Source organism: Macaca nemestrina, chromosome 7 (assembly GCF_043159975.1).
Source record: "Macaca nemestrina isolate mMacNem1 chromosome 7, mMacNem.hap1, whole genome shotgun sequence".
NCBI lineage: Eukaryota > Metazoa > Chordata > Mammalia > Primates > Cercopithecidae > Macaca > Macaca nemestrina.
The window spans coordinates 124687601-124712576 of NC_092131.1; the positions used below are offsets into that span (position 1 = coordinate 124687601).

Genomic DNA, 24976 nt, shown 5'->3' on the forward strand with positions numbered 1-24976 from the left:
CTACCATGGGGAAATACAGGGGGAAATAGGGGCATATGGGAAAGGTATCTAATTGGAGTTAGCAAGGCTCCACTCATACCTTACCCCGAGATCAGCTCAGTTTTTCAGTTCACTCTAGTAATGCTGCCCATTGCGGGGCAGTGAGACAGTACAGTCTGAGCTCGGTCATCAGCGGGTGGCCAGCTTTGTCTCTGCAGCTCCGCGGCCCGGGATTACTCGAAGGTCCCCTGGGAATAGCCTCACCTTTGCCCCACTTCCCAGTCTAGCCCCTAACTTCCCGCCGTCTATTGGCTGCGCAGCCGCCCAATGGGCAGGCGGGAACCGCGGGCTCGCGCTCCCAGCCTAGGGCGTCTGATCTCGTTCGCGCGTCTCGCGAGCATTAGGTGACTGGCTGAGGCGACGCCAGTTGGCCGGGCACGGGGTTGCTGTGAGGCCGAGGTTGCGGCGGAAGCAGAGAACATGTTCCGAGCTGCGGCTCCGGGGCAGCTCCGACGGGCGGTGAGTCCGGACTGGGAAGGCGAACCCAGGGACGGTCCCCCGTCAACCCGCCGTCCCTATAGGGTCTTGCAAACGTCACCGCTCCCTCAGACCCGACCAGCCCACGCGCCCACAGGCCGGTCCCCGCCTGGGACTTGGGTCCAAAGTTCTGGGGCCTGCCCTGGACTCCTTCGGGGCCGCCAGTTCGGGGCAGAAGTCAGAGGTTGGGGGTCAGGGTGACTCCGAATGGTGTGAATTTGAGCGTCTGCTGCCCCTTCTAGCCCACTCTCTGCCCTGACGCTTCCCACATTTGTCGGTCACTCTGGACACTTTCGGGCCGCCAGGCCCTCCACACTTGCTCCACACCCGAGGGAGCAAAATGTCGCCGGGGAATGCCCTGTTGGGGACAGTTTCAAACCTGCATTCCTCCCGGAGGCCGGCATTTCTGGAAGAATTAAACACTTTGGGCGCATTGTGGCCGCTCCGACCCACTCACTGTCAAGGGCGGGGGTGGGGCGGGGGGGTGGGAGGCGGCGTGGCCAGTTATGGAAGCTGGCTCTGCTTTCTGGTTTACGGAGCAGGGCTGAGTTGAGGCGATTGTATTTGTAAAACCTGTGATCCGATTTGACAGCTTTAGCCAGTTTTGAAAGGCAGACGTCTTTTTATATGCTGCAGGCTGACCTGCTTTTAACCAGCAGATTGTAGGTTAAATAGCTTAACTGGTGAGTGGTACATTTTCAGTGTTTCATTAGTGACAAACCACGTTTTTCTCTTCTGTTGTGAGAAGGACTGATAGGAAACATTTTTGTTCTCATGATGTGGGAGAGTACTATTTGGAGACTGAGCAGGCACCAGTCGAGTAACAATAATTTATATTGTGGATTCTGTAGTTTTCCAAGTTTACATTTAGGTGAAATGAGAAACAAGATTGGTAAACCTGGGTCAGAAACTTACCTGATGGTTTGTACCTTTTCTCCTTTTTTTTTTTTCTGTGCATGAATATTTTCCCATCCACTCCTGGGATTTTTCTCTCTGAGGCATAGCTGGAGCTCTTTCTAGATGTCTGTAGACATTAGACTTTTTTATTTATTTATTTAAGAGACAAGGTCTGACTCTGTTGCCCATGCTAGAGTGGAGTGCAGTGGCACGATATGGGCTCACTGCAACCTTCGCCTCCCGGGTTCAAGCGATTCTCCCACCTCAGCTTCCTGAGAAGCTGGGACCGCAGGTGTGCATCATCACTCCTGGCTAATTTTTTTTTTTTTTTTTTTTTTTTTTTTTTTTTTGTAGAGACGGGGTTTCGCCATATTGCCCAGGCTGGTCTTGAACTCTTGGCCTTAAGTGATCCACTTGCCTCGGCCTCCGAAAGTCCTGGAATGACAGGCCTGAGCTACCGCGCCTGGCTGTAGACATCTTTTTTCTTGTGCGTATTCCTTGTTTGATAAAAAGTCTGACCCTGCCTTCCCCTAAAGAGTTCAAACCCATGTCTTTCAGGTTAGTGTCCTGTCTTCCCCTCAGGACGTATTTTCTCCCATTAGGGGATCTGGACATAAACAAGTGAAAGTCATGAATTTGGGGGAAATTCTGGGAACCCGAGCCAGAAGAATGCTGGTCTATGCAGCAGTTGGAAAACAGTTTTGTGGACAGATTACAAGTCTGGCCTCAGTGAAATTATAATTGTGGTGGGGGATGGAATTTAGGACTCAGTAACTTTGTAGAGCTAACAGAAAAAAATAGAATGATTAAGTAATTCTTACTATCCCCATCATTGGCTAATGTGTTAGACATTACTTCCAGATACTCATTGTGGTTTGCCAAAGACTTTGACCTTGACTTATTTTTAAAATTTGAAGTCAAGCTAAGTAGAATAGCTGTTTTAAAGTCATTAAGAATGTTGGAGAGATTTGAATTTCTAGCATAAAAGAAATGGTAGCAACACTTCTAAAGTGAACCCATAAATTAATAGGGACATATACCTGTATTTAACTTTTTAAATTTTGAAATATTTGCACTTATAGAAAAGTTGCAAGAATAGTACAGAGAAATCTCAAAACCCTTCCCCTGGTTTTCCCATCCTGTTAGCAGTTTGACACATGTGCTTTATCTTTCCGCATACATACATAATACTATCTGTCTGAACTATTTGAAAGTATGTTGCAAATGTACCCTTTACTCCTAAATAATTCAGTGATATTTTAAAAGAACAAAGAGGTTCACTTTCTAACTACACTGTAATTGGCAATATCTGGAAGTTTCACCATAAAATACTGTTTTCTAATCTCTGGATGTTCAATTTTGCCAGTTGTCCCATTAGTACAGTTTGTAGCAGTTTTCCTTATTCTGGTCTAAGATACTCTAGATGTCAAGTGGTTATCATGTCTCTCTTACTCTGTTAGAAAGGTTCCTCAGCCTTCCTTTGGGTTTGATGACATTGGTGTATTTGAAGAGTACAGGCCTTCTATTTTCCAGACTGTCACTCAATTTGGGTTTATCTGGTGTTTCCTCATGATTGGATTCAGGTTATGTATTCTTGGTGAGAATATCACAAAAGTGGTATTGTGTTCCCCGTGCATCATATTAGGAGGTACTTAATGTTGGTTTATCCCATTAGTGGTAATGCTAACTTTAGTTACTTAGCCAATGTGTTGTTTGCCAGGTTTCTGCACTGTCAAGTTAATACTCCTCCTTTTGTAATTTTTAACTAATTTATGAGGAGATACATTGAGACTATGTGACTCTTCTATTTCTCATCAGACTTTTACCCAGTCTTAGCATCTGTTGATGATTTTTACCTGAGAAATGATTACTGTGATGCAAAATGGTGATTTTCTATTTCCATGATACCTTCTACATTTTTTAGTTATTCTACTATAAGGAAGAACATTATCTTCTTGCATATTTATGGATTTATGGATACATAGATCCTTATTTAGGATAATACATTTCTACCTTATGCTCACGTTGTCTCATTTGTATAGTGGGGCACATTCAATCTGACTCTTGTTTGTTTACATATATATGTTTATGATATCACAAAGTCAAAATAGCTTATCTTAAATCCCTACTCTTGAAATTAAAAAAAAAATTGTTCTGTAGCTAACCATTAATACATTTAGGAAGAGGATACATTTCCAAAACCATATTAAAAAAAATAAAGTTAGGAATTATAGTTAAAGGTTACCATAAACTGTTAACAATGTGAATATAGTTAACACTACTAAACTATACACTTAGAAATGGTTAAGATGGGGCCAGCCATGATGGCTGACACCTGTAATCCCAGCTCTTTGGGAGGCTGAGGCGGATGGATCACCTGAGCTCAGGAATTCGAGACCAGCCTGGGCAACATGGCGAAACCCCATCTCTAGCAAAAAAAAAAAAAAAAAAAAAATTAGCCAGGCGCCATGGCGCACACCTGTAGTCCCAGCTGCTTGGAAGGCTGAGGCACGAGAATTGCTTGAACCTGGGCGTTTGAGGCTGCATTGAGCCCAGATAGCACCACTGCCCTCCAGCCTGCGCAACAGAGTGAGGCGCTGTCTCAAAAAAACAAAAAAAGGTTGGTAAATTTTATGTAGTTTTAAAAATCACTTTGTTAAACTATTAGAATATAAGTTCAATGACTTGCATTTGGTATCTAAGTTCCATTTTTAGTTCTGACTGATTTGTGCCATTGAGTAAAGTCTTTCATCCTTGTGTGTGTGGCAGTGGTCCTTAAAGTCATCTGTTAACAAAGATAGTTTTTGTATCTATAATAAAGAGCTAGAGAACACACCGAGAGGAAAATAGGTAGGCGTTTGCAATTAGTTAATATTCTTGCAGGGATATTAATCCTAATTATTGTTATTATTTTATTAATTTGCTCTTGAAATTGATTTATTGAAGAATAAGAAGATGCAAAAAAATTTATGTGGTGAGTGAAACAACAGTTTCAAGGTCATTTGAGTACTCTTGTTACTGTGTTTATTGTCAAGTGGGAAGGAATATCAGGATTGAAAAGCTAAGAAATTGGTGTGAAGCAACATGACACTTTTCTGTCTAGTATTGATGAATAAGATTGAAGTCTGTAATTTGTATGGAAATTTTAATTTCTACTGAAAGAAGAAAGAGAGCCAATTTTGGTGTGATTCTAAAAGAAAATTTATTGCATAAGGTGAATTCAGTAAAATTATGATGCCTGCCAATGTGTCTACTAAGAGTCTTGTCTGTTCTTTTTTGTTTTGTTTTTTGAAACGGAGTCTCTTTCTGTTGCCCAGGCTGGAGTGCTGTGGTGCGATCTCAGGTCACTGCAAGCTCCGCCTCTCAGGTTCATGCAATTCTCCTGCCTCAGCCTCCCAAGTAGCTGGGACTACAGGTGCCCGCCACCACGCCTGGCTAATTTTTTGTATTTTTAGTAGAGATGGGGTTTCACTGTGTTAGCCAGGATGGTCTCCATCTCCTGATCTCATGATCCAGTTGCCTTGGCCTCCCGAAATGCTGGGATTACAGGCGTGAGCCACCGCGCCCGGCCTATCTGTTCTTAAAGTGAAGTAAATTGACTGTGTTTTCAGTATTACAGTCAATGTTATATAACATTTATGGTTATGATTAAAAACTGCTATATTTTATTACTAAAAAGATTAAAGGAAGTATTTAAAGTACAGAAATACAATATACATTTTTAAAATTACAAAATGTATGATAAAATCGGGCTAGGTGACTTTATACATTACTTATCCTTTTGGGTATGACTTAGAAAGATTTTATAGCTTATTCTTGCTGTTTTTCTTTTTTCTTTCTTTTTTTTTTTTTTGAGACGGAGTCTGGCTCTGTCGCCCGGGCTGGAGTGCAGTGGCCGGATCTCAGCTCACTGCAAGCTCCGCCCCCCGGGTTTACGCCATTCTCCTGCCTCAGCCTCCCGAGTAGCTGGGACTACAGGCGCCCGCCGCCTCGCCCGGCTAGTTTTTTGTATTTTTTAGTAGAGACGGGGTTTCACCGTGTTCGCCAGGATGGTCTCGATCTCCTGACCTCGTGATCCGCCCGTCTCGGCCTCCCAAAGTGCTGGGATTACAGGCTTGAGCCACCGCGCCCGGCCTGTTTTTCTTTTTTAAATTAAGAAGCAAAAAAACTGGCTGGGAGTGGTGGCTCATGGCTGTAATCCCAGCACTTTGGGAGGCCGAGGTGGGCGGATCACGAGGTCAGGAGTTTGAAACTAGCCTGACCAACACGGTAAAACCCCATCTCTACTAAAAATACAAAAAATAGCTGGGCGTGGTGGTGCATGCCTGTAATCCCAGCTACTTAGGAGGCTGAGGCAGGAGAATCGCTTGAACCCGGGAGGTGGAGGTTGGAGTGAGCTGAGATTGCGCCACTGCACTCCATCCTGGGCGACAGAGCAAGACTCTGTCTCAAAAAAAAAAAAAAAAAAAAAAGAGCAAAAAACCCTCCCCTGCCCTCTATACCCTCATTACATCTAGTTTCCAAAGATGGTTGGGGCGGAGGTATGGGTTAAAATCATTCTTACTACTTTAGGTTATGAGTGGGTTTGTAAGGGTAGAGAGTTAGATTCCAGCTTTTTTTCTTCTTCTGGCATCTGTGGTAGTTTATGTGAATATACAGTTCACGTTACAGGAAGAACTCTAAAAAACTGAAAAGCAAAAACAATGTCAAAAATGAGGCTGACGCTGGGCACAGTGTCATGTGCCTGTAGTCACAGCTACTCAGGTGGCTGAGGCAGGAGGATCACTTGAGTCCAGGAGACCAGCCTGAGCAGCATGGCAAGCAAGACCCACTCTCTAACACCCACCCCCACAAGGAAAAAAAAAAAAAAAAAAAAGCTATTGAGTTGAACAAGAGAAGGACCAAACTGTGTTCATTGGACTTAGCCATAAGGAAGTTTTTGGTGATTTTGGAAAGATTGGATTCAGTGTTGTGGAAGTAAAAGCCAGTTTGGGTGAGTAATTGAAAAAATGGAAGGTGAGGTAATAGAGTTGGTGTCTGTGGAAATTATTTTCAAGAAGTTTGGCTTTGAAAGGGTGCAGAGAGGGTGATAATCTCTTTAAATCCTGCCCACAAGAAGTATACTATCTCATAAAGGCCAGTCAACTTTATATGGGTATGTGGCTGGCATGAGAAAGAAAACTTCATATTTTACTATTTGCAACCAAGTCTAAACAGTATAGAGAACTTCTCTAAAAGCATGATGGGGTGTCTGTTTTAGTGATGTAACAGTTTATATACTGTTTAGTTACCCTTACACATGTTTAGATGATTACATTATCAATGAGGAAACAGTTGCTTTTTAGTTTTTGATAATTTTAAGAAAAGTTTTCATTTAGTTATTATTTATTGAGGGCCAGCTGTGTGCCAGAGAAGTAGATACCAAGTTCACAGTGGAGAACAAGACAGACCTAGTCCCTGCCCTTGTCATGCAAACAGATTGAGGAAGAAACACATTATTTTAAGTGTGGTCATTGTTACAGAACATAGAGGGTGTTTGGGAGAGGTTTTATATTGTTAGAAGGCTGGAAAACACTAAAAGGGTATCTGTGAAATTACGTTTGCACACTGAGGTGCCTTTTTTTTTTTTTTCTTTTTTTTTTTTTTTTTGAGATGGAGTCTCACTGTGTCGCCCAGGCTGGAGTGCAGTGGCGCGATCTTGGCTCACTGCAAGCTCCGCCTCCCGGGTTCATGCCATTCTCCTGCCTCAGCCTCACGAGTAGCTGGGACCACAGGCGCCCGCCACCTCGCCCAGCTAGTTTTTTGTATTTTTTAGTAGAGACGGGGTTTCACCGTGTCAGCCAGGATGGTCTTGATCTCCTGACCTCGTGATCTGCCCACCTCGGCCTCTCATAGTGCTGGAATTACAGGCGTGAGCCACCATGCCCGGCCCAGGATTTTCTTTAGATAAAAACATCACTTCATTTTTTTAGTCTTGTCTAAAATTATTTATCATTGCTGTATTTTTTTACCCCAACTTTTTTTTTTTTTTTTTTTTTTGAGATAGAGTCTTATTCTCTCGCCTAGGCTGGGGTGCAGTGGCGTGATCTTGACTCACTGCAGCCTCAACCTTCTAGGTTTAAATGATCCTTCCATCTCAGCCTTCCAAGTAGCTGGGACTACAGGAATGCGCCACCACATCCGGCTAATTTTTTAATTTTTATCTTTCATAGAAACAGGGTCTTACTATATTGTCCAGGCTGGTCTCAAACTTCTGGGCCAATTTTAGGTTTGCAGGGTATCTATGCAGATTTATTATGAGTAAATCGTGTGTCTTGGGAGTTTGGTGTACAGATTATTTTGCCGCCCAGGTAATGAACATAGCACCCAATAGGTATTTTTTTTTTATTCTCACCCTGCTCCCACCCTCCACCCTCAAATAGGCCCCGGTATCTATTGTTCCCTTCTTTGTATTCCTATGTACTCGATGTTTGGCTGACACTTACAAGAGAGAACATTCCATGTTTGGTTTTTCTGTTCCTGCATTAATTCACTTAGGATAATGACCTCCAGCACCGTCCATGTTGCTCTAAAGGACATGATCTCATTCTTTTTAATGGCTGTGTAGTTCCATGGTGTGTATATACCACATTTTCTTTACCCAGTGCATCCCCTGCATGGGCATCTAGGTTGATTCCATGTCTTTGCTATTGTGAATAGTGCTGCCATGAACATATGTGTGCATGTATTTTTATGGTGGAATGGTTCATATTCGTTTGGGTATATACCCAATTATAGTATTGCTGGGTCGAATGTTCTAAGTTCTTTAAGAAATCGCCACATTGCTTTCCACAGTGGCTGAACTAACTTACATTCTTACCAGCAGTGTATAAGCGTTCCCTTTTCTCTGCAACCTTGCCAACATCTGTTGTTTTTTGAGTTTTAAGTAATAGCTATTCTGACTGGTGTGAGATGTCTCATTGTGGTTTTTATTTGCATTTCTCTAATGATTAGTTATGTTGAGCATTTTTTATATGCTTGTTGACCACATATGAGAAGTGTCTGTTGATATCCATTGCCCATTTTTTAATAGGGTTGTTTTTTACTGTTGATTTAAGTTCCTTATAGATTCTGGTTATTAGACGTTTGTCAGATGCATAGTTCGCAAATTTTTTTTACCATTCTGTAGGTTGTCTGTTTACTTTGTTGATAGTTTAGTTTATTTTGCTGTGCAGAAGCTCTTTAGTTTAATTAGGTCTGTCTTGTAAATTTTTATTTTTGTTGCAATTGCTTTTGGAGCGTTCATCATGAAATCTTTGACAGGGCCTATGTCCAGAATGCCATTTCTTACATTTTCTTCTTGGATTTTAATAGTTTGAGGTCTTATATTTAAATTCTTTTTTTTTTTTTTCCTGAGATGGAGTCTTGCTTTGTTATCCAGCCTGGAGTGCAAGGGTGCAATCTCGGCTCACTGCAACCTCCGCCTCCCGGGTTCAAGCGATTCTCCTGCCTCAGCCTCCTGAGGAGCTGGGATTACAGGTGCCCGCCACCACGCCCAGCTAATTTTTGTATTTTTAGTAGAGACGACAGGGTTTCACCATGTTGGCCACACTGATCTCGAACTCCTGACCTCAGGTGATCCACTTGCCTCGGCCTCCCAAAGTGCTGGGATTACAGTCATGAACCACCACACCTGGCAGAAGTTTTTTTTTTTTTTTTTTTTTTTTAGATAGAGTTTAGCCTGTGTTGTAGTACACATTTGTAGTCCTAGCTACTCAGGAGGCTGAGTCAGGAGGATCCCTTGAGCCCAGGAGTTGGAGGCCAGCCTGGGCAACATAGCAAGACACTGTCTCTAAAAATAACATTTTTTGAAAATAGACTGTTTTTTAGAGCAGTTTTAGTTTCACAGCAAAATCCAGTGGAAAGTACAGAGAGTCCTCCTGGTCCACACACCCACAACCTCCTCCACTGTCAATATACAGCACCAGAGTTGTCCATTTGTTACAATTAATGAATTTACATTGACATCAGCATTTCCCAGAGTCCAGAGTTTACATTAGGATTCACTCTTTGTGTTGTACTTTCTATGGGTTTGGACAAATGTATAATGACAGGTATCTACCATTATTATATCATACAGAACAGTTTCACTGCCCCCACTCCTGCTCCCCCCAGAAAAAAACAAAAACAAAAACAAAAGAACTCTATGCTTTGTTCTCCTAATCCCTGGCAGCTGCTGATCTTTTTACTGTTTCTGTAGTTTCGCTTTTAGCAGAATGTCATATAGTTGGGATTAGACAGCATGTAGCCTTTTCAGACTGTTTTTTTTTTTTCACTAAGTAGTATGCATTTAAGGTTCCTCCATGTCTTTTTCATTGCTTTTTACTGCTGAATAAGATTCCATTGTATGAATATTTGTTCACCTACTGAAGGACATTTTGGTTGCTTCCAAGTTTTGGCAGTTATGAATAAAGCTGCTGTAGACATCTGGTTTTTGTGTGGACCTAAGTTTTCAACTCTTTTGGGTATGTACAAAGGAGTGCAGTTGCTAGATTATATGGTAAGATTATGTTTAGTTTTGTAAGAAACTGCCAAACTGTCTTCCAAAGTGGCTGTACCAGTTTGCATTTTTACTAGCAACGAATGAGAGTTTCTGTTGTTCCACATCCTTACTAGCATTTGGTATTGTCAGTATTTTGGTTTTTTACCATTCTAATAAGTGTGTAGTGGTATCTCATTTTAATTTGCAATTTCCTAGTGAGCATCTTTATGTTGAGCACCTTTTCATATGCTTTTTGGCCATCTTCTTTGGTGAGGTACCTGTTCAGATCCTTTCCCCTTGTTTAAATAGGGTTGTTCATTTCTTATGTTGAGTTTTAAGGGTTCTTTATATATTTTAGATAAGTCTTTTATCAGATATGTCTTTTGCACATATTTTGTTCCAGTCTATGGCTTGTCTTCTCATTCTTTTGATGAAGAGGTGTTTTTTTGTTTTGTTTTGTTTTTTTATTTGGTTTGAGATGGAGTGTCTGTCGCCTAGGCTGGAGTGCAGTGGTGCGATCTCAGCTCACTGCAACATCTGCCTCCAGGGTTCAAATGATTCTTGTGCCTGAGCCTCCTGAGTAGCTGGGACTATGGCGTGTGCCACCATGTCCAGCTAATTTTCATATTTTTAGGAGAAATGGGGTTTCACTCTGCTGGCCAGGCTGGTCTGGAACTCCTGACCTCAGGTAATCCTTGAGTCTCCCAAATTCTGGGATTACAGGCGTGAGCCACTGCTCCTGGCCAATGAAGAGTTCTTTAAAAACAATGTTCAGTTCACTTATTGGGAGTCAGCTCTGTGCTGGTTACTAGAGTCTAGGGTTATAGAGGTAAGAAATATCAGACGTTGTGGCCAGGCGTGGTGGCTAACGCCTGTAATCCCAGCACTTTGGGAGGCCGAGGCCGGTGGATCACGAGGTGAGGAGGTCGAGACCATCCTGGCTAACATGGTGAAACCCCGTCTCTACTAAAAATACAAAAAAATTAGCCGGGCATGGTGGCGGGCACTTGTAATCCCAGCTTCTCGGGAGGCTGAGGCAGGAGAATGGCGTGAACCTGGGAGGTAGAGCTTGCAGTGAGCCGAGATCGCGCCACTGCACTCCAGCCTGGGCGACAGAGCCAGACTCTGCCTCAAAAAGAAAAAAAAAAAGAAATATCAGACATTACTCCTGTACTCAGTATCAAAGGGGGACGACAAGACAATCAGGTGAATATAATCAGGTGTGATAAGTGCTGTAACAAAGGCAATTACAGGGTACCATGTTGGTGCTAGCAAAGCTAACTAGTCTGAGATGGTCCAAAGAAAGCTTTTATGTGTAGCTAACATTTATTGAGGATTTAATATGTTCCAGGCATCATTCCAAGAGCTTTACATTTATTAATTTTACTCTCACAACAATTCTATGAGATATTAATATTATCATCATCTCCATTTTACAGTCAGAGAACTGAGGTACTGAGAAGTTATGGTGGAGGTGGGATTCAAACCTGGGCAACGTGGCTGGCTCCAGAGCCTGTACTCTTTACCACTGTAACTGTACTAATGCTTTTTGGAGGAATTGACCTTCCAGCAGAAAACCTAAGGATGATTAATTGGAATTTAGTAGGGTAACAGGGAAAGAGGTCCACTAGGCAGAGGGAGCAATGTGTGGGAAGGCTGGAAGTCTGAGAGAGCAGGGCAAGTTCAAGTATCTGAAAATAAGGCATAAATGGAGTGAGGGATATATAGTTAGGGAGGTAGATCAGGCCATAAAATAAACACATGGTAAACCAACCTAAGGAGTCTAGTTTACCATATCCAGGGGAGGCAGGAAGCAACAGCAGTGTTTTAAGCGGGGGAGAATAACATGTTAGATTTGTGTCATGGAAAGATCACTGGGAGAAATGGATTGGTAGGAAGCAGAATTGTAGGTTAGAAACAAGCTGGGGTGGGAGACTGTGTGGGATAATAGAGGAGAAGGATAATAGCCTGCACCAGAATATTGGCATTGACGATGGAGAGAAGTGAATGGATTTATGAGTAGCTCTCTTTAAAAGGAAGAATTGTTATGACTTGAGTGGTTGGTTAGATGTAAGGTTGAGAGAAAACCCAGAGATGATTCTCTGATCACGGTTTGGGCAGCTTGAAGTCTGGAGAAGTGGCAGTATAGGGGCTGGAGGAACAGAGGGAAAACATGAGTTAAGGTTTAAATTTGCTGAGATGGAAAGTGTTTGATGAGACAGGCAAGTTAAGCACTTAGATATACCGATGGAACCTTATTATAAGTCTAGCAGTCAGGAAAGAGATTTGAACCCCATTTGAGATTTATATATATAAAATATTTGAGCCATTCTTATATAGGGGTGAAGTTAAACCGTGGAAGGCAGAAGGGAGTAGTCAGTAACTTCAGACATTGCTGAGATAACAAGTAAGGTGAAGCCTGAAAAGGGTTTGTTGGTAATTTGGGTGAGGGCAGAAACCAGATGCAAGTAATTGAGGAGTGAACGAGAATGAGGAATTAGAGAAGTTAGAGTGGAATGTGGGGTTGTGGCTTTTTAGCAGGATTGTTGCGAATGGGGAGAGGCTCAATCATGTTTAAGTGTTGATGAGAAGGAACCAGGGTAAAGGGAGAAGCTGGAGATGTGACTGGGAAGTGCAGATTACAGAAAGTCTCTGAGTAGATGCAAGAGAGTGGAATCTAGATCCCAGATGAAGGGATTAGACCCAGGAGAAAGGATCCACAGCGGCTTCCATTGTGATAGGGCAAGGACAGGAATTTCTATGTTGAGTATCAGGAAAGGAAATCAGGTCCACCCTGATGGCTTCAGCTGTCATTGTGAAGTAGGAGGTGAGGCTGCCTTCTAAGATTAGGGGGCAGAATGTGTTGGCTGTTTAAGAAACATCAGGAGGCAGCCATGGTGGCTCATGCCTGTAATCCCAGCACTTTGGGAGGCCAAGGTGGGAGGATCGTTTGAGCCAAGGAGTTCAAGACCAGCCCGGGCAACATAGCAAGACCCTGTCTCTACAAAAAATAAATAATTGACTGGACATGGTGGCATGTACCTGTGGTCCCAGTGACTTGGGAGGCTGAAATGGGAGGAACGCTTGAGCCTGGGAGTTGGAAGCTGCGGAGAGCTATGATTGTGCCACTGTACTCAAGACTGGGTAATAGAGGGAGACCTTGTTTCCGAAAAAGAAAAAGAAGAGAAACATCAGGAGAGGATATTTGAAATCATTGCTGTGGAGGGTGAGAGTGCAAACAAGGAAGTTGTGGTAGCATTGCTAGGCAGTTTTGAGAGCCCAGGTGAGGCTGGTGGCTAAGAATTTATGGGTGACATGGGCCTGCATAGTTAATTTTTATTTAAATAGCAGTGTTTGAAGAGGTTGAGATTCCTTTTGAGGCAATTACCTCATTAAGTATTTCAGTAGTTATCTTTAAATGTTTAAGAATTTGGCTCCTTTTCCTCTCATAACTATTGTTAAAAGACGATCGATCCTAAAGTGTAGAGAGGCAATGGGCTATAAAATAATAAAATGAAAATTTGTTCCCTTTAAAACCTTTTCAATACTGGGCATGCATTTTTTTTTTTTTTTACTCTTTAGTCATATTCTATACTACTCTTCTACTTAAAATAGGATTTTAGAGTTATAGGATTTTTAGAGTAGGGAAAGAGGTCTTTTGAGATCGTATTTTTCTTTCTGACAATGCTATTTTTTTTTCTTTTTTAAGCACGAGAATGTTTGCCAAGTGAAATCTTACAGGAATGACCCATGTATAAAACAGCTAAAAATGGTGGTGCTTTGATTTGTGCTGGTAATTAGGAACTCAAACTCTGGAGTCAGACTACCTGGACTTAGAATAACCTGACTCGGCTTCCTACCTGTGTAGCTGCTAAGCTCCAGTTTCCTCATCTGTGAAGTCGGGGTAATACTAGTACCTCCATCATAGACTTTGTAGGAATTTTAAATAAGATACTATGTACAAAACTGCTTAGTACAGTGCTCCATCAATGTTAGTTTGGTTAATCTGGTTAAAGCAAAGTTGGGTAGGGGGTCATTCTAGCAGCTGTAGATGCCTAGTCCCTACCTTATCCCATGCGGTGGCTCCTGAGATGGCTTCCTAGAACCTTATATAGATGCAGTTTGAAAATCTCTAATCTTGGCTGGGCGCGGTGGCTCAATCTGTAATCTCTGGACTTTGGGAGGCTGAGGCAGGCAGGTCATTTGAGGTCAGGAGTTCAAGGCCAGCCTGGCCAACATGGTGAAACCCCACTCTCTACTAAAAATACAAAAATTAGCTGGGCGTCATAGTGCATGCCTGTAATCCCGGCTACTTGGCAGGCTGAAGCAGGAGAATCGCTAGGACGCTGGAGGGAGAGGTTGCAGTGAGTCAAGAGCACGCCACTGCACTCTGGCCTCGGCAATAGAGCGAGAGTCTCAAAAAAAAAACAAAAAACAAAACCTCTAATCTGATTCATCCTCCTAAATTTGCAGATGGGCTTTAGATTGTAGAATAACATTTTAAAGGTTCAGGCCAATTTCTTCTGCTCTAGTTCCACACAACCATTATTTTTGAATTAGCCACATAACCGGGCCTAGAGGCTATAGCTTCTCTCTAGGTGGTATGTGAGAAATGGAATGTAAAACATTGAATTAGAAGGAAGTTTAATATTTTAAAAATTATAAAGGAGTCAATAAAATAGAGTACCTTTATGATGTATATAATGCTTAGTAAAAATTGATCAGATAGATGGACTGAGTGAGTGGGTTCTTAAATATATTCTTTTGTTGTTTATGCTTATAAATCTAATTTTGATAAATCTTTTAAAAAGTATATAATCTCCAGTTGGAAGTTCTAAAAGCTTGATAGTTCCTTAGGATAACTATGTAATTTATCTTATGATAGAACTATAATTTACAGCAAGTATGGGCCTTCTGCCACCAAATCTTAGATTTATTCTTCAAATGGTGATGGAAATCTCATAATTTTTATAGCAAATGATGTGTGAAACATAATCAAAAATATGATGTTGGATATATATTGGTGATAAATAGCTTGTTACTGGCAATTCTTGTGAAATGTGATTTAAGTAATAATTTAAATTTTTTATTTTTAATTACCTAATTTTATTTAATTATTTATTTATTTATTACCCAAAGTAATAACTTACTTTGAGTCTTAATTACAAAGTCCTTTCCAAAATATGGTGCTCTTCCAGTGAAAAAAGAAAAGGTACCATATAATTAATTCTGCAGATATTCATTGGAAAAGAAACATTGTATTTGATTCTGGGGATACAAAATACAAACAGGTGTGGTATTTGCTTTCTTTTTTTTTTTTTTTTTTGAGACAGAGTCTCGCTCTGTCGCCCAGACTGGAGTGCAGTGGCCGGATCTCAGCTCACTGCAAGCTCCGCCTCCCGGGTTCCCGCCATTCTCCTGCCTCAGCCTCCTAGGTAGCTGGGACTACAGGTGCCCGCCACCTTGCCTGGCTAGTTTTTTGTATTTTTTAGTAGAGACGGGGTTTCACCGTGTTAGCCAGGATGGTCTCGATCTCCTGACCTCGTGATCTGCCCGTCTCGGCCTCCCAAAGTGCTGGGATTACAGGCTTGAGCCACCGCACCGGGCTGGTATTTGCTTTCTAAGAACTTTCATTTTATTCCAGGAATTGTCCTGACTTTCCTTCAGTTCATACCCTCCTTTTAAGTTTCCAACTCTGGGTAAATTTCATGCTATGCTTTCTTCACTCCAACTCCAGAGCTTAAGGTTATTGCTGAATTAAGCCACACAACCACACCATTTGATCCACAGTTCCTCTTTTTCTCACTTTTCTTTGCCATTTTCCACAAGAATAGTTCCAGTATTTTATTTTTTCCTCATGCCTATGATGCCATTCCTCATCTTTTCACATGATAGGAACACCTGAACTTACTTCCTTTCTTCCCCACTTGACTCTGCTTCATGATCTGTAGCCTTCAACATTTTGGATCTCTTCATTATTTGAAAAACTGTTCTATTTTATAATTGTAAGTGAACAAGTCTAATTTCCTGTGAAATATTTGAGCACAGGGACCATTCTTGTTCATCTCTGTGTTCCTTGTGTTTGAAATTATTCCACTTGACCATGAGTGATTGGTGGTTTCTTGATCGTCTGCATTAGATAGGGCTGGATATTGGTTGGTTCCAGTATACTGTCTGCAAGCTTCCTTTTTTGAATCCAGAAGCATATTTGAACAGTCAAAACCTGGCAAAATTGCTGTTTAGTGTCATATTTTAAAAACACATTTCCATTATCAATTATTTTGGTACTGAATGCGTTTTGACTGAAGCAATAGGGATCAACTTTTGTGACTGATTTCACACCCATTATTTCTGATTATACTGTACTCCTGTACTGTAGGAGTACAGTATGTATGTAACCAAATGTAATTGGTAGTAGAATTTGACCAGTTCCTAGTTAGGTAGTTAATATGTTCTGTCTAAGAAATTTACATTTAGTTATATAGTAGTTTCTTATCAGATGTAGATTAGTGGGAAAGTTGTTTTGAAGTAATTAAACACTTTTCCTAACAATAGAAGACTAATTTGCGTTCTTATTTTTATTAGATAAGAATATTAGTAGGCTGCGTGCGGTGGCTCACACCTGTAATTCCAGCACTTTGGGAGGCTGAGGCAGGCGGATCACGAGGTCAGGAGATGGAGACCATCCTGGCTAACACAGTGAAACCCCATCTCTCATGAAAGTACAAAAACAAAATTAGCTGATGTGTTGGTGGGCACCTGTAGTCCCAGCTACTTGGGAGGCTGAAGCAGGAAAATGACATGAACCTGGGAGGCGGAGCTTGCAGTGAGCCATGATCGCACCACTGCACTCCAGCCTGGGCGACAGAGCAAGACTCCGTCTCAAAAAAAAAAAAAAAAAAAGAAAAAAGAATATTAGTAGTACAGTGGTAGACACAAATAGCTAGATTTTCAATATTGAACAAGTATTTTATAAATAAATTTATAGAACAGTATTGTGTATGGAATAGTTTTCTTTAAAGCTTACATCCTTAACAATTAGAGTAAAAAAAAAAAAAACCTGTGATAACATTCTTTACCTTTTTTTTTTTCCTTTTTTCTCTTTTTAGGCCTCATTGCTACGATTTCAGAGTACCCTGGTAATAGCTGAGCATGCAAATGATTCCCTAGCACCCATTACTTTAAATACTATTACTGCAGCCACACGCCTTGGAGGTGAAGTGTCCTGCTTAGTAGCTGGAACCAAATGTGACAAGGTGAGAAATTTTTAAGGTCAGCCATAGCAAATATAATCTCCATCAAGAGACAGGAAAAGATGGCAACAGAGAATTATGTTGAGGACTGTAACCCAAACTGGGCTCTAATCCTCATTAAATGGCCAGTGTCACAACCATTACCATGTGTGAAAAAGGAACTAAAAGGTTTCCTCACTAAGTATTTTATCTTTTGAAATGAGGTAGAATACTTGATTTAGTTCCACTGGCACCATCATGTGCCATCAGGTACCAAGTAGAATGATAATATTTGAGTCCCCTTAGAGGTTAATAACTGATCTCTTTTTTGTGTTGATGAATATACTTGCTAATTGCTTCTAATTCCTGAAAGTGGTAAATCTGGACAATGTAATATGGATGTTTTAATTGGTAGAAGAATTTGAATGTTAAGTACTATTCTTTCCAAACTCTAGCTGGTACTAAAAGATGTTGTTATTTTTTGTTGTTGTTGTTGTTGTTGTTGCTGTTGTTGAAATCAGATGATAACAGCTTGGGACACTAACCCTCTAGAAAGGTGCTAGGATATGATTTGCAGGGTCTGTGCCACTAGGCTGCAATGTAGATGAGTGCTTCAATTAAGCTTACATAGCTTGAGCCACCAGTTCCCTCTCACATGGTATAGGAGTTGCTGAGTGTGTAGTTGGGGGCTTAAACTTCACAGAGGAATAAATCTGAAGGGAGTATGTTTTGAGGATTTTATGTTTTATTAAATAAGTGATGCTGGCTGGGCATGGTGGCTTATGCCTGTGATCTCAGGACTTTGGGAGGCTGAGGTGGGTGGATCACTTGAGGTCAGGTGTTTGAGACCAGCCTGGGCAACATGGTGAAACCGTGTCTCTACTAAAAATATAAAAATTAGCCGGTGTGGTGGTGCGTGCCTGTAGTCCCAGCTACTTGGAAGGCTGAGGCACGAGAACCACTTGAACCTGGGTGGCAGAGGTTGCAATAAGCAGAGATTGTACCACTGCACTCCAGCTTGGGTAACAAAGTGAGACTGTCTCAAAAAATATATTAAAAATAACAATAATTCAGAGCATGTGAGAGTGCAGATTCATACTGCTGATGTTGCTTCTGATTTTTTACGTGAACTTCATATCTTAAAAGAACATATTATGGTGGGCTTATGTTTAGTTATGTGGGTTTCTTTACCCAATTCCTGCTAACAACTATAGAATCTTACATAGTTGATACAGCCACAATGTGTGATGTGTGATGGCTAAGCTATCTATTTGTATGTATGTATTAGCCACAGTATATGATGGCTAAGCCATCTTTTTGGTTTCCCTGTTTTTGGATATGTAGGAATTTGTGATTTGTTGTTTGTTTTGCTGTGATTTAAAATAATTATTGTAATGTTACTTTAAAAATACTTTGATGCTTTATACTACTTTGAGAAGAATCAAATAGAAATCATCTTCTGTACTCAGTTACAATCCTAACCTGTCATGTTCTAATTTTAAAGAAAACAACTAATACCTATATGAAGAGATCATTAATAGAGTTCAGCTTTATAGCATTTTATTCAGCTATTTGTCATAAACAGCAAGTTATTCTTCTGTATAATGCCAGCAGTTTTTGCCAGTAAAAACAAGAGAGTTTCAATGGGAAAATTCTGCCCCATTTTCTATCCCATGCTGCTATGCAGCTACATTGCGATTAACTGAGTTTCTTAATTGGGAATTCTCTTAAAGTTTGAGAAGCTAAATTCTGCTGCATCCATAATAGAGGGCCTCTGTAGTACAAAATGGTATGCTGGTGAACACTTGGTTTAGGAGAGGTATTTTTGCAGTGCGTCCTTTCTTCAGTGAATATTGTTGCAAGCTAACAGTTCATATGAGGGTAGCAGAAGGCACAGCCGTTTAATCTTACTCATCAGTGAATCAATGAATCAGTTTGGAGGTAAACAAGGAGACAGAAGACGATAGTATGACTGATATGACTTAGCTAAAGTGGAAACCAGCCATGATGTAATAAAGATACTTTAAAAGGGGAAATCTAATTGCCTTCTGAATATAGAAAATCTGAATGATCACAAAGCTTTCTCAGAACCCCATTCTGATTCTAAACAGGAAAAATGAAGAATTAAAATAGGAAATATTTTGCTTTGTCATAGATAAATGTGTGTATGTGGGCAGGAACTCAGTGGTTGACAATGGGATGTTACTAAGAGAACTTCATTTTCACCATTTCCAGGATATTGAACTTAACACTTGGATTGAACCAAAAGTAAAAAGCACAGTTTATAACTAAATTTGAATAAAGAGCCATGTTGATTTTGGTTTGTTAATTAGCACTTTTCTTTTTCAAGGCAGGAATATTTGTTGAAATGCTTGGTAGTTGGACAGTGTGAGGTCAGTCAGTAGTAAGATCTATTGGCATTAGATTTTCTTTGTTAAGGAATGTATTTTAATATTTTAATCCTTTTTTTGTTTGTTTGTTTGAGACTGAGTTTCACTCTTTTGCCCAGTCTGGAGTAAAGTGGTGTGATCTTGGCTCACTGTAACCTCCGCCTCCTGGGTTCAAGTGATTCGCTTGCCTCAGTCTCCCAAGTAGCTGGGATTACAGGCACCCACCACCATGCCTAGCTAATTTTTGTATTTTTAGTAGAGATGAGGTTTCACCATGTTGGCCAGGCTGGTCTCGAACTCCTGACTCCAGTGATCCACCTGCCTCAGCCTCTCAAAGTGCTGGGTTTACAGGCTTGAGCCACTGTGCCCGGCCAGAATATGTTTTAATTCTTAACTGGCCCTTTTGCTAATAAGAGTAATTTTTACAGTTGGCCATTAAGATTTTATGATCTGTTGATATTTATAGTGGTGGCTTTATTTGTATATTTCTGATAGATGGATAATTAGGAACTTATCTTTCAATCACAGGTGGCACAAGATCTCTGTAAAGTAGCAGGCATAGCAAAAGTTCTGGTGGCTCAGCATGATGCGTACAGAGGCCTACTTGCAGGTGAGGTTTTCCAGTGGAAAAATATGTCATGTGTAAATTATGCTTGAATATATGATTATGAAAGTATTCCAAAATATTTTTTATCAAATGTGTTTAATTCTCAGAGGAACTGACACCATTGATTTTGGCAACTCAGAAGCAATTCAATTACACACACATCTGTGCTGGAGCATCTGCCTTCGGAAAGGTGAGAAGGTTGAGAATGTGGAATCTGATGTCACTGCTTGAAGGGGTTAGATTTCATTGTGCTGAAAGTGTGCAACAGACTGTTTATATAGCCAATCTGGATTTATCTGAATTGATGTGGTAGTTTTGCTAAAATTTATTCTTTCAAGATTTTGTCATAATTTTCTGTTAAAAAACTACCATTTCCAGGTTTTCAAATTAAGTTGTGGAGAAAACTCTAATTAGGCTATTATTTTAAAATTTTCTGCGTTTAAAAGTAATGATGAATTCTGCTTGCATGTGAGAGAGAGCGAGCGAGCAAACGAACAAGAGTCATTTGTATTAGTAGCCCGTTTTAAGAGATGGTTTATTTGGGTGGCTGATGGATATCTAGAAAAGCCAAATTTTATCTACATGGGGAATTTGGAAAGGGCTGTGTAGTGGTTGAAGACATCCTTAAGGTAAAGAAAGCCGTAATCTGATCATGTGCATTGTGATGTGTCTGAAGAATGAGTGTGTTACCAGATGGGTAGCAGTCTACATAAAGTTAAAAATGGAGTGGAAGAGTGTAATGGGAGCCTAAGACAAGGAATGTGTCGTGGATTTTTCTTGCTCTCTGTGGCCGTGAGTGTTATCTTAGCTCTCTTTTCTTTTATTCCATTCTTAATAAGGTGTCATTTTTAGTCTTTATTTTTACTTTTTTTTTTTTTTGAGATGGTGTCTTACTTTTGTTGCCCAGGCTGGAGTGCAGCAGCATGATCTCAGCTCACTGCAACCTCCACCTCCTGGATTCAAGCCATTCTCCTGCCTCAGCCTCCTGTGTAGCTGGGATTATGGGTGTGTGCCACCATACCTGGCGAATTTTTGTATGTGTAGTAGAGACGGGGTTTCGCCGTGTTGAACAGGCTGGTCTTGAACTCCTAACCTCACGTGATCTGCCTGCCTCAGCCTCACTCTGTTGCCCAGACTGGAGTGCAGTGGCACGATTGTAGCTCAACATACCCTCCAGCTTGTGGGCTCAAACGATCCTCCTATCCTAGCCTTCTGAGTGGCTAGGACTACAGGTACATGCCACCATGCCCAGCTAATTTTTAAATTTTTTGTATAAATGTAGTCTCCCTATGTTGTTCGGGCTGGTGTTAAACTCCTGGCCTCAAGTCATCCTCTCATTTCAGCCTCCCAAAGTGCTAGGATTATAGGCATGAGCCCCTGTGCTTAGCCTATTTTTACTTTTAAAAATTGTGAAATAAGTTATACACGAATACATCCTTATTAGGAAGAATGCATGTAGTACAGCAGTGTGCAGAGCAAGGTGTCAAAGTCCTGCTTTCTTATTCCCAACTCACCCTCCCCTCTTTAGGAGTATAGCTGTTAACAATTGTACATTCTTTTAGGCCTCCTTCTGTGGATTTTTAAATTACAGTACATGTACAGCTATATATTTTTTACTTCTAAAATGGAATAATATGGCATGAATTGTTTTGTGACTAGTAGCTTTTACTTAAGAGTATGACTTGGGCAGGGTGCGGTGGCTGACGCCTGTAATCCCAGCACTTTGGGAGGATCGTCTGAGCCCAGGAGTTCTAGACCAACCTGGGCAATACAGTGAGACCTCATCTCTACAAAAAAAAAAAAAAAAAGAAAAAGAAATAAATATTAGCTGAGTATGGTGGTGCACACCTGTAGTCCCAGCTGCTTGGGAGGCTGAGGTGGGAGGATTGCTTGAGCCCAGAAGGTTGAGGCTGCAATAAGCTGAGATCACACTGCTGCACTCTAGCCTGTGCTCCAGGGTGACAGAGCAACACCATCTCAAGAAAAAAAAAAAAAAAGAGTGTGACTTTGGCTCATAATGTTTCTCTCTTTTTTGTGTCTGCATAAGATTCTATATTTAGCTAAGGACAGTTAACTTGTTTCCAGTTTTTTGCATTTATATACTTTGCTGCAAGAAAACATGCTCATGCGTGTATCTGTGTACACATTGGCTGGAATTTATTTACAATAGAGTTCTAGAAGTGAAATCACTGAGTCAAATGCTATGTGGTTTAAAAAATTTGATACCTATTGCTTAATTACCAACACTTGGTAGTATACATTTTAACATTTTTCCCCCAGTCTGATGGGTGAAAAAATCTTTGTGGACCATTCTGTCTCTGAGAGTTGTGATTGTATATTGGATGATTTAAATAATTTCATGAGCCTTGAGTTTCTTTCTATGATGACAGTTCACCTAACAGATTGTTAGACCATGAAAGGGTGTTTGTCATTAGCTAGATTTTAGTACTCTGGCCATGATTGCTATGTTGTGACAGATGGGAGTTTTGAGAATAAGGGTCATATAATAGTAGCTGGTCGTGCGGCCTGTAAATGGGTTTTGAATGAGAAATGTCTATCAGAAGAAGCCAAACAATTTGCTGTATGATAGTCCTTCACCAGCTGTGGTTTTGAGATAACACACTTTTATACTTGTCTACTAGAATTTTAAAATGTCATTTTGTATGCACAAAAAGAACTCAATTATTGCTTCTGCTTCCCAGAAACCATGCAGGCAGCCTGTTGGATGGGATATATTTTTAATAGGATAGATATTTGTGTACCATCCACCCTCAGGACATTTAGATGGAAGACCAGATTCAGGAAAACATACTTTTTAAGTACCATGGTAAAATTTCTTGAAGATATGTTAAGACAAGGGATAATTGGCCGGGCGTGGTGGCTCAAGCCTGTAATCCCAGCACTTTGGGAGGCCGAGACGGGCGGATCACGAGGTCAGGAGATCGAGACCATCCTGGCTAACACGGTGAAACCCCGTCTCTACTAAAAATACAAAAAATTAGCCGGGCGAGGTGGCGGGCGCCTGTAGTCCCAACTACTCGGGAGGCTGAGGCAGGAGAATGGCGTGAACCCGGGAGGCGGAGCTTGCAGTGAGCTGAGATCCGGCCATTGCACTCCAGCCTGGGCAGCAGAGCGAGACTCCGTCTCAAAAAAAAAAAAAAAAAAAGACAAGGGATAATGAAAATACAAAAGACATTAAATTTTGAGCAATTTAGAAATTTCTAAAACTTTAAAAAGAGGCAAAGTCTGCATAACATAAAAATTGTAAGATAATCTGTTCAGCCAAGTAACTATTCCAATAATAATTCCTGAACAGTTAAAGAAGGTGGTTCAGGAGGAGGGTTACTTACTGAAGCTAACTTTAAATACTGACAAATCTGGTTTTTAAACTAGATTAAGTAAGTGCTTCAGGATGGGCATGATGGCTCATGCCTGTAATCCCAGCACTTTGGGAGGCCAAGGCAGGAGGATCGGTTGAGGCCAGGAATTCGAGACCAGCCTGGACAACAAAGCAAGACCCCGTCTCTACAGGAAAAAACAAAACATAAAAGAAAATGAGCTGGGTGCGGTAGCATGTGCCTGTAGTCCCAGCTACTCAGGAGGCCGAGGCAGAATAATCTCTTGAGCCCAGGAGTTCAAGGTTATAGTGAGCTATGATCACACCACTGCAACTTCAGCTTGGGTGACAAAATGAGACCCTGTTTCCAAAAAAAAAAAAAAAAAAAAAAGAAGAAGTAACTGGGACTTGGGGAACTGTGACTTGGGTTCCTGCTACTAAGGACAAAGTTAGCACATGCATCTATTTCAGTACAAGCACAAGAACACACCTTTAATTTATTTTTGTTGCTTTTTAAATACGTACTACACAGACTGTTCTTCAGGTTAGTGTTATTTTTCTTTTTTTTTTTTTCTTTTGAGGCAGAGTCTCGCTCTGTCACCCAGGCTGGAGTGCAGTGGTACGGTATCAGCTCACTGCAACCTCCGTCTCCCAGGTTCAAGCAATTCTCATTCTCATGCCTCAGTCTCCTGAGTGGCTGGGACTACAGGCATACACCACCATCCCCAGCTAATTTTTTGTATTTTTAGTAGAGATGGTGTTTCACCATGTTGGCCACATTGGTCTCAAACTCCTGGCCTCCTGGTCTCAAACTCAGCCTCCCAAAGTGCTGGGGTTACAGGCATCAGCCACTGTACCTGGCCTTATTCTTTTTTGTGCAATATCAATTTAAACAAAAGGTAAAATGTCTGCTTTGAATGTTTTTATATACGTTAAGTTAATATGTACGAGCATAATCTTTTTCAGTATTTGAGAATTTTACCACCCTTCTAAATTTGTTCTATCTTTTCTTATCTAAATTCAATAGTCCACAACTGTCACACTTGGTAATTGATGTTTATTATAGTAAATTTCATATGTCATAATTCAATATGTTGCATTAAGGTGGCTTAATACTGTGAAACTCATATGACTCTTAATGTAGTTAGAGTAATGGTAGGTACTCAATCTCAAAGCCTATTTAAAAAGCTGTGCTTGAAGTTGTATATCCAAAGGTGCACATGAAATATAAAATATTTGAATTAAAATTTCTACAGAATATGCATTTAGAATATGTCATTACTGATCATATATAGTCATCCATCACTGTGTATGTGTGTAACTCACTGCTTATTTTGCTTTTAGAACCTTTTGCCCAGAGTAGCAGCCAAACTTGAGGTTGCCCCAATTTCTGACATCATTGCAATCAAGTCACCTGACACATTTGTGAGAACTATTTATGCAGGTGAGTACTCAAGGAAGATAATTAATCGACAT

At 40.8% G+C, this 24976-nt stretch overlaps 1 protein-coding gene across 2 annotated transcripts in view; it reads left to right on the plus strand.

The window, feature by feature from the left end:
• Positions 1-364: 364 nt before the first annotated feature.
• Positions 365-24976, plus strand: part of LOC105491011 (electron transfer flavoprotein subunit alpha) — a 102390-nt gene continuing 77778 nt past the window's right edge. The window contains exons 1-5 of one of the 2 annotated variants that reach the window (XM_011757080.2): positions 365-498; positions 17044-17190; positions 20085-20166; positions 20271-20353; positions 24845-24944. In XM_011757080.2, the coding sequence (XP_011755382.1) occupies positions 460-498; positions 17044-17190; positions 20085-20166; positions 20271-20353; positions 24845-24944 (451 nt within the window). In that variant the 5' untranslated portion in view covers positions 365-459. The remainder of the gene's footprint in view (positions 499-17043; positions 17191-20084; positions 20167-20270; positions 20354-24844; positions 24945-24976) is intronic. The other variant, XM_011757081.1, reaches the window with a different exon arrangement.